The sequence below is a fragment of the Furipterus horrens genome, unplaced genomic scaffold (genome assembly GCF_987537825.1).
Source record: "Furipterus horrens unplaced genomic scaffold, mFurHor1.1.pri manual_scaffold_4, whole genome shotgun sequence".
NCBI lineage: Eukaryota > Metazoa > Chordata > Mammalia > Chiroptera > Furipteridae > Furipterus > Furipterus horrens.
The window spans coordinates 162,339,951-162,350,042 of NW_028327174.1; the positions used below are offsets into that span (position 1 = coordinate 162,339,951).

At 43.5% G+C, this 10,092-nt stretch overlaps 1 protein-coding gene across 1 annotated transcript in view; it reads right to left on the reverse strand.

Annotated features, from left to right (window-relative positions):
* PRUNE2 (prune homolog 2 with BCH domain) overlaps window positions 1-5,119 on the reverse strand; it is a 260,827-nt gene extending 255,708 nt beyond the window's left edge. Inside the window, exon 1 of the mRNA XM_090274188.1 lies at window positions 4,960-5,119. Coding sequence (XP_090130314.1) covers window positions 4,960-4,995 — 36 coding nt within the window. The 5' untranslated portion in view covers window positions 4,996-5,119. The remainder of the gene's footprint in view (window positions 1-4,959) is intronic.
* Between the last annotated feature and the right edge of the window lie 4,973 nt (window positions 5,120-10,092).

Consider the following 10,092-nt stretch of genomic DNA (forward strand, 5'->3'; position numbering starts at 1 on the left):
TAAAAAAACAAAAGAATCAATGACCAAGGCAATACCGTCCTTTACCTCTCTGGTCCTCAGATGTTCTTTCCCCTTTTGAAGTCTTTATCCAGACCTAGGTATTCCTCCCTCACCCTTTTCTCTGCTCAGCTATCAGTCCAGGGAGGAGTGGAGGTAAGGCAAGAGTGATGCCTCCATCATCAAGGCACCGTTGCTCATGAGAGCTCCCCAGAGACGTACACCAAACCCAACATCATGTTAATATCAGCCCACATAAATGCTACATATGATCAAAGCTGTTACTGTTTTACCTAGTTAACAATATATTCCACAAGTCACTGATTAAAAGGTGTCCTCACTCACCTGATCATGTCCTTCAAGACCTAAGGCGCTGTCTGAATGGTAGTAACCAGTTCTTTACCTTTGAGGCAGACCAAGCCCCTCTGAGATTTACACTGAAAAAGTCTGGGTCTTCTCTGCAGGCCCTGAGACTGGGACAATCACAGCTCATGGTCTGAAAGCTCAGGCAATGAGCAACGGAGCAATCGAGGGCTCTTTTCTCATCAGCCCCTAAGCGGGTGGTGCCACATTCCCAGAAGTGCTTTGGGTTCCTGAGTTTCCTGCTCAGAATGCTCTGGCAGAGGCACAAGTATCAAGTGCTCCAGCTCTCACTTCTGACGGGGTGGGAGCTGATCCCGTGGATGGTGATCAGAATGAGCTCAGCTCTCCAAGTGAAACTGCTCTGCCAGCATCTCCATCATTGCTAGTCCTCACCACAGCGGCCCTTTGAAAGGCATGGAACGTTCGCTTTAAAAGTGTTTTTATTGACACACACGACCTTCTTCCCGTAAAGGAAGTCAGGAAGAATATATTCCTCCAATTTCTAGTCCAGATGAATACTCTGCAGACATGGTGTAGTGTTTTTCTTTTTTAAAACTTCATCTCTATAAACTCTAATGTGGTTGTTCATTTAGTTTTGAATATGCTTTCTTGTCTCTATGCCACATATCACAGAGTATAAATTGACATGCAGGTTGCCCAGAACTTTTCTTCTGTGGAAGTCCTCGTATTGACCAATACCCACTGCAGATGTAAGCGCTTCACCTGCAGTTGTCACTGCTGAAGTGGCAGATGCATTCCGCAGACTGTAGTGGTGATCCTGTCTCCACTCGGTCTTTGAAAACAGCATTCCTGGGACATTAATATGCCCTGTTTCCATCCAGTGGCAGCTGCCACTCTGCCATCAAGGCTGGCTCATGACCTACAACTTAGGGCATGTGTGCTGCTCTACCCCCCACCCTTGAGCAGCTGCTTCAATTGCATCAGCTGGTGGAATCTGGGCAGTGGGAGAGGTTCAGTAGCCAGTCTACCCAGTGTGGGGACCCTGGCTTCTTGCCAGCCAGAGCCCCAGGGCTCTGAGTTCCCATTTACCTCATCACACCCTCCTAAAGTTCATGAAAACTTCGACCATTTACCGCCATCCTGAGGCTGTCTTGGCCTGAATATTTTTCTGAGCTGACCACTATGAAATGGAGGATATTTCCCAAATTACAGCCTAGGGCAGGAAGCTCTCATTCCCTACCTATCTTCAATTCTTTTTATTGTAGAAATAATATAACTAAGAATGACTAAGACATCACCATAGAGCTGGTGTAACCAAACGAAAAGCATGGCTACAATTTAAGGGCAGACCTGGAACTACAGGATTTGACCTCTGTCCCTATTCCAACTCAGAACAGGCAAGTCAAAGAAAAGCCAGGTGGGCAGTGGTAAGAGAAAAAGAAAATGTGGTTTCAGATCAGAAATAGCTGGGTTCTCACACAGAGCAGTGAACCAAGGTAACAAACATCTCCCTTTGATCACCACCTCTACTGCCTTGGGGTCTAGCTCTCATGCTGCTTACTCCACTGATCTGATTGTTTTCACCATAACTGTGCCAATTCTCTATCTGTCAAGAAGGTACTGCTTCTGGAGACTCTATATGGCAGGAGTGATTACTTCCCTTGCGGCCTTCCACCTTCAGCTGAGGTCTTTCTTTTTTACAGAGAAGTCCCAGGCACACAAGCCTGTCCTAACGAGGCAGAGGCACTTGAGAAGCATTTGAGTTCCAGGAGGGGCAATGCATCTGAAGCCATACTTGGGGTTTACTTTTGCCATTTCTGATTAGTTTCACCTATTCTCAGGAATGAAGGCAGATTTAGGGAAAAGGGAGATGGGATTATGTCAGTGAATCTGCCTCAATTTAAGGACTTGAAAAACCAGACTGGGATGATAAATAGAATTGAGAGAATGTTCTCCCAGTTTCAACAAAAATAATCTCCAAACTACTTGATAAAAATTCAGAAGCATCCCTTCCGCTTCAAAGATTTCTGCTCAAACCAAGGACCTGGCCTAGAATGGGAAAACTTCTTCTCCCCTCACAATGACATATGAATAATAAATGTTCCTAGTTAGGATTAAAAGGCATACAAATTCCCCAAAGTTTGATGATTGGAGATTTTATCTATGGCTAATAGCAATTCAATTTCGGAGTTTTAAATAGCTTTGATGATGATGATGTTATATTAAAACTATGGAAAGGATATTGACTACTTCAAACCATTAAAATATATATACTGTGCTTAGAGAATATCATACAAGTAGGTAGAAAAATAATCTGCCAATTAGACTTTATAAAGCTATCATATAGATAAATTTGTATTGACTTCTGATGGAAAACAGCTTAAACATAACATCTAAATTCTATGTAATTCTGCTCTAATAAAGCTTAAATGAAAACCAGTATGATGATTTTCTTCTCCTTAATGTTTCTCAAAATATAACCTGTTTAAAAAATCCTACTATTTTATTATGAATAAACTCACAAATGAATGCCATAATTATTGATTTAATTTTTTCTCTTAAGCAAAAGTATCTGTCCTCTAAAACAAAGGTTATCTACTACAATAGCTGAATATTGCATATTAAGTAAAAAAAAATTTACCTAGAAAATGTAATTTGTCAGGAAAAATGTGACACTAAAAGTGACCAAACCACCTTTATTTGCAGCTGAATATGAAAGACTAATTGCGATCTCTAACAAGAAACCTATTCCAAGAAAAAAAACAAAAGTAGCAGTGATTGTTCTTTTGGCTAAAGCAGGAGACTGGGAACAGTATTTCAAACAACCACTTCCTTTTCCTGTCTTGTCTTTTAATGATGTAGAGCAATTGCTAAGCTAATGAAGGGATTCGGTAAATAAACTTACACATGACTCTCAACTGATTACTCTGAAATAGGAATTTTTTTTATTCCAGCAATTGCTCTTCAGAAATGAGAGAAACCTCTTGCTCACATGAGACCCCCACAATCTAAATGTTTATTGCTAAAATAATATAAGGGGAGTGGAGTACAGATGTGGCCTAAAACTGCATTTATCATTGATAACCATTCATTTTCATCCACAAAAAATCAATAAATAAAGCTGCCAAAATTGACTTTTGTTTTTGACCATCTCTCACTCTTTAGGTAAAGAACAGAGCATACTTATACTATGAGAAATCCAAGTGAGTTTCTGCAGTCTGTATTTTCCTTCATATGCCCATGTATAACTCATAGGGGGGTCAGCAATAAACACAAATGATCACACATTTTCTCAATTCCAAAATCCCCACAAACATCCAACTCTCTGGGAGGCTTATGGTAAAAAATATAAGTACTTATATCAGCACTAATAAACTTAAATGGTCTTTTAAAAGATACTTACAGTTAAGTCATGGCAAGAATCACACTTTCCTCTGAGCTCCCTCCCTTTGTTGTTTGAGGGTGAGTTACAGTAACAAGCCTGCAAATATCCTGCCTCGTGATTAAGACGTCACCTTAATGCAGACTTTATATTTTGGCTTCTAAGAAGGTTTAAAGGTTAAAGACATCATAAATTATGCATTTCCTCCTATGCCAGGCCCATAAAAGTTGCTTTCACTGTTCATTAAAGGTATTGTTTCTAAATGGGCAGAGGCTTTTGTTTTAAGTGCTGAAACAGAAACATTTCCATTATGTTTATTACTGTTATGCTGGGAGGCCAAAACAATTCGGAATTAGGAAACTGCTAGAATCTGTTGTTCCAGAATATGTAGTCAATGTACAGAGTGAAATTTTGGTTCAGACTTTGCCCAGTGAAACAGTTAAACATAGCTAGCCAACATTCAGTTCTCCTCCCAGAAGAACAACAATCGCAAGACCCTTATCACCAGCAACAGTTGGGGCTTTCCCCCTCTCTCTCTGTCCCATGTTACAGATCTGAATAGGGAACAGAGGCACACGATTCGGATGAAAATATCCCCAATATCTACACTGGAGCCAGCTCTGTGTAAGGTGTGTTTGCCTGAACTGTGCATTGGCACATGTCCTTCCTACTTGACACTGACTTCCTCACTTATGTTTTGCCTCTACCTCCAGCTAAAACCAGTTCTAAGAGATTATTTTTTTAAGTTTAATCTTCATTGTATTCCCCCCCCCATTACCATTTAGTCCCCTTATACCCCCTCCCCCAGCAATCACCACACTGTTGTCCAGCTAAGAGATTCTTATTTTCCTTTTACACTTACTAGTACGGCATCTGCAGAGGCTGGGCCTTTTTTCCAAGGAGCGCCACACCCATGCGTCCTCCAGCCTTCAGGAGCAACGTACAAGTTTGGCTGGATCTGCCCCTCTCCAGTCCCAGGCCAAGGGACAAAAACTAGACACACAGCACCCAACTTGAGCCAGGTTATGACCGCCTCCAGCTCGGCATTTTGTCCGGCTTGGGGGAGAATTCTGGAGACACCGGAGTTCTAGAGATTCTTTCCAGGGGACAGCCCGCATACCCTGACAACTAAATGACAAAGTTATTTCTTCCTCTTCTACTGCAATGCCCTTTCTTCTCCGTCAGAACACACACATACATACATGCACACACGCAACCAGGCGCACACACCACACAGTCTTGCTTCCTCAACTTACCAGTTTAGACTTGGCTCGTTGCAAAAATTCTTCCATATCGTTGCGAGAGGTTTGGACCAGGGGTACCCGGAGGGGCGCAAAGGAAGATATCGGTCACAGGAGAGCAGTGGAGTCTCCGGATAGTGGCCGCCTGGGGCGCAGCGACCAGCTGCTCCCTCCTGCTGCTCTAAGGCGGCAGAGGCTGTGGCTGCCCCCTCGGCTGTAGCGTCCCAGGACTCCAGCCCCACCCCTGCGCTCCGCTGCTCTCTCGGGACATCCGACTCTCCCTTATTAAGGAAAGTGGGTGTGCCTCCAGGAGCCTCAGGGCACGTCCTGCAAGCTCGCTGGCATGCGCCTGAGGGGCCAGAGCTCCGGACCTGGACCCAGGGGGGCGGGTGTGTTAGGGAATGGCCAGGGGCTCCTCGGCCAATCGCAGGGCCCTGCTGCGGCCTCCTGACGTGGCGCGCCTAAAGATGCTGCAACCATGGACAGCGCCCAGAAGTGCGAGCCAAGTGCAAGGGGCTGCTGCAGAGGGAAGCTCTGCCGCAGGCACCGCCGCTGTCAGCCAGGGGAAGGAGGGAAGAGGGAGAGAGGGGTAAGAGCGCCCCTGGAGAGAACCCTCCTCGGCCAGCGCCTCCCCGACTGGCTGGCACGTTACAGAGAGCTCCCGCGGTCACTTAATGAGCTGGCTCTGCTGGCCTGGCCAGGGGATGCACTCAGCTAGATGGGGGGTGGGGAAAGGAGGAGTGAAGAGGGGGTGACTGTTACTGCTGAGCTAAAAGCAGTATAACCTTGATGGAAAATAATCAGAAGAGCAGCCTGGAAGGTTGTGCACCTATCCTCCTTAGCCTCAAAACATACCCACCCAGCAACGGGCCTCTGCAGTTCACCCCAACTGGGTCCCCTTATGGTGGCCCTGGGGATAATGTATAGATACATCCTTCTGCAGTCCACGTCCACTCTTTGACATGTACACTCAGGGGGAGCTGGGGCAATAGCACCTTCTCACTGCACAGGGGTCTGTGTTCTACAAGATTCCCAGATAATTTCTGTGTGCCTTAAAGTTTAAGAAGTACTGCAAGATGCACTTCAACCTATAGCTACGGACCTTACAAGCCATAGAGTTTTGTTGTGTGTACTCCCTAGGCTTATCGTTTCACCAAATATACCACCTCAGGCTTTCTCTCACATCTGGACCTTTGAACATCTGCCTATGATACCCTTTTTGCCTTGTCCTCAGCCCACAATGCCTGGCTAGCACATGCTTCAGTGGTCAGATTAGTGAGGTAGTCTCAGCCCTGAATACACATTAAAATCATATTATAATCACCCCGGGCTTTGAAAATACTTGTTCCTAGACTTCATCCCAGCTCAACTGAATCAGTATCTCTAAGGGTGGGGCCACAACATCAGTCAGGTATAAAAGGGCTCTAAGTGATTCTAATGCACAGCCCAGGTATTATCCTCTGGTTCTGAAACTTTAGCATGTATCTGAACCACTTAGAGGTCTATTAAAACACAGATTTCTTTGCCTTACCCCCAGAATTTCAGGATTAACAGGTTTGCCTTAAGAGGCCTGAGAATTTCCATTTTAAACAGTTTCCCTGAGTTTGCTGATGTTTCTGATCCAGATACCACACTTTGAGAATGTCTGGCTTAAAAGTTATCTTCTTCCAGGAAGTCTCCTCTGATATACTCCTCCCTTTCCACCCCCAGACTGAGTCAGTTGCCCTTTCCATGTTCTGTCATTGCAACCTATATTTTCTACTCTACTATCAATCGCCTGATTATCTGTCTGTGTTCTCCACCACACTGTTAGGTTCATGAGAGCAAGAACCTTGCCTGTCTAATTCACTAATTCATTGATTTATTAATGCAGTTCATGTCATATAAAGATCCTCAATAAATATACTTTAATGAACAAATTTATTATGAAAGGTTTTTTTGCCCCTCCCCCTCTGTGGTGTGTGTATATGCATAAAAGAGGGGGAGAGGGCGTGAAAGCAATTATCCAATTATTTTTATTCAGTAGGACCCAATGAAAAGAAGTCAGCAGAGTCTGGAGACCTGATTAAAGGAGAGTGATAGGAGCATTAAGCTGCAGTTTGCATTCAGGTGATGAGCTGTGTGGAAGCTAAAGATTCTATCTGCTTTCTTTGCTGACTTAAGTAGTTTAAAACCACCCAGTTAAGCAAGTGTTTTGTCAGCCTTTAAATCTATGAAGTGATCAGAACTCAAGTAACTTTACTGAGAAAAATTCCCAAGAATTCCTTACCTCTGACTCCATTGGGGAATTTAGTAACAATCACACAATACTGTTTTAGTCTTCTGACTTTTGATTTTAAACATTCTGGGTAAGTCTTATACAGCATTGAGATTTCTTAAGGGTTTTATTTATTTATTTATTTTATTTCTAATGGATTCAAATTCCAACATGTATCACCTGGAGTTTTTCTCCACTAACAATGTCCTTGCAAAAGTTTCTCAAGATTTACCTCCTCCAGGAAGCCTTCCTGAACTGGTCATCTATACTACCATAGTTTCCTGAGGTTGCTGTAACAAATTACCACAAACTCAGTGGCTTAAAGCCACATGAACTTATTATCTTTCAATTCTGTATTTCAGAAGTCTGCCACCAGGAGAAATCAAGTTGTCATCAGGGTTGTAACCCTTTTTTTTCCCCCCTTCTCCAGCTTCTAGAAGTATCCCACATTCCTTGAGTCATGGTGCCTTCCTCCATCTTCAAAACCAACAATACTGCATCTCTCTGGCTAGTCTACCATAGTCATATCTCCCTCTGACTCTCTTCTACCTTCCTCTTCCACGTTTTAGGACCATTGTGATTACATGGTCCTATGTGGGTAACCAAGGAATACTTCCCCCATTTTAAAGTCAGTTGATTAGTAACCTAAATTCCCCTTTGCCATATAACCTAACACATTCCTATCCTGAGGGTTAGGATGTGGACTCTTTGGGAAGCTATTATTCAACATCCCATACAACCCACACCCCAAGTTACTTAGTGGCTATCAGCTTTTGATTTTTAATTTCTTACATTTCATAGCAGCCAGAAATCTAGTGTCATTAACTCTAGATTAGAAATCATTAACCCTGGCTGCACAATGAAATCACCTGGAAAGCTTTGAAAAATATCGATGCTGTAAATGAAAAAAGGGCCACATACTAAGCCTGACAAGCTCAGGGGAGGTCTGCATGGGGGGACCTTACAAACCCAGAGACTGAAGGTAGCCACATAGGATGACCTGAACATAAAAATTCCTAACTAAAAGGGAGTCATTGAGTTTAGTTATGTCCTAGGTCTGCAGCTTCCTCGACAAAGGTCAGTCTTTACCTTAAGCAAGCCTGTCCATTGTCATTATTGCATCTAAGATAACTAACATACCTTTGAAATGTCAGAGGAATTTCCTTTTCCAGATCCCGCAGGGCACACCCGCTGCACCAGAGCCTGGAGACCAGAGAACCCCTCATTGTTATCTTGTTCCTCACATACCATCTCTATGAGCTATAAATGGTAATTATTAACTAGCCTGCACCCAATGTAAAAGACGTATATGTCTCTCCATGAGGGTACAGCAAGAAATGGCTGCCAGCAAGCAGGAAGAAGGTCCTGTTCGGTTTATGGAATTTTAAATAGCAGCCTGAGCAGACTAATGCAATGGGAGTGCTGGGAAAGGGAAGGCTTGAGGGCTCAGTCTAATTCCATCTCCTTATTTTACTGAGTGATACCAAGGACCAGAGGAGTTCAACATCCTGCTTGGGCTAAGAGAGCTGCTTAGGAGCAAAGCCAGGACTAGAACTCAGTTCACCATCACTCATTCATGTATGGATCATTGACTATGCTCAGGTAGGCATTCTGCCTAACCTGAGACATACAAGGCAAGATCTTTGCCCTTAAGTGGCCCATGGTTTAGTCACTGTAATACAAAGAGATACATTTGGTGATTAAAAAAACACCTGGTATTGTATTAGTTGAGACGCAATATGGTGTCATGACTATAATCTGGATTCTCATCCTTGCTGTGGAAGATTAAACATGGCTGCAAATTCTTTGACACTACTCCCAATGAGACGTTAGGCCTATGTTCCTTCTCCTTGAATCTAGCAGAGCTCTGTGACTTCGTGAGCAATAAAAGACAGCAGAAGTGACGCTATGGCAGATTCTGGGACCAGGCCTCAAGAGATCGGCAGCTTTTACTTCTTGTCTTTTGGAATGCACACTCTTGGAACCTAGCCATCATGCTATGAAGAAGCCCAAGCAGCCACATGGAGAAGCCCATGTGGAAAAGAACTAAGAACTCTGGCTATTGAGCCATCATGAAAATAGATTCTCTAGCCCCTGTCAAGCCACCACAGCTGATGCCATGTGGAAGAGAGTTAAGAGCCCTTCCTACAAAATTTCTGACCCACAAAATAGTGAGATATAAGAAACTGATTGTTATTATAGCCAACAAATTTCTGGGGATTTGCTACGCAGCAATACACAACCAGAACACCTGGCCATTAACAAGCTGGGTAACTTTGGACAAGTTATCCTCTCTAAGTTTCACTACCTTCATCTATAAAATAGTAATAATCTTCTCTTTCAAGATTTATGTGACAATTAATGCAATAATACATACAAATGGTCCAATTCCTGGTCCACAGCTGCCATTATTGTCATTACAAAGAGTCTAGAAGTGGACATAAGGGTCTCCATGAAGAGAACCCAACAAAAGGGGAATCTCTGGGTCAATTGTAGATGGATCAGCAGTCCCTAAAAATGTGAAATTGTTATATTATGTCTATAATATAACAGAGAATATAATTTGGGGCTAACCTACACCAAGCAACACCTTCTGAGATTACACTCATTTGGAAACCTGGGATTCATAAAATGAGATGCCTGTTTCAGAGAAAGGCACTGCAGCTGCTCCAGCTAGGGGTGTTTCTCTGCAATAGCGCATCTGCCTGCACTACTCAGTTACAGCAAGGTTTGTGTGCTTCATATCCCCAAACTACCACTCCTTACCCACACTGGCTCTTCCCTTACAGCCTCTCGTAGGAACACTGCAGTTCTGCATCCATCTCATGGGGCTCTTACTGCAGTCAGCACCATGACAAGGGCATCTGAAGTTTTCCTTATCATAGAGCCAG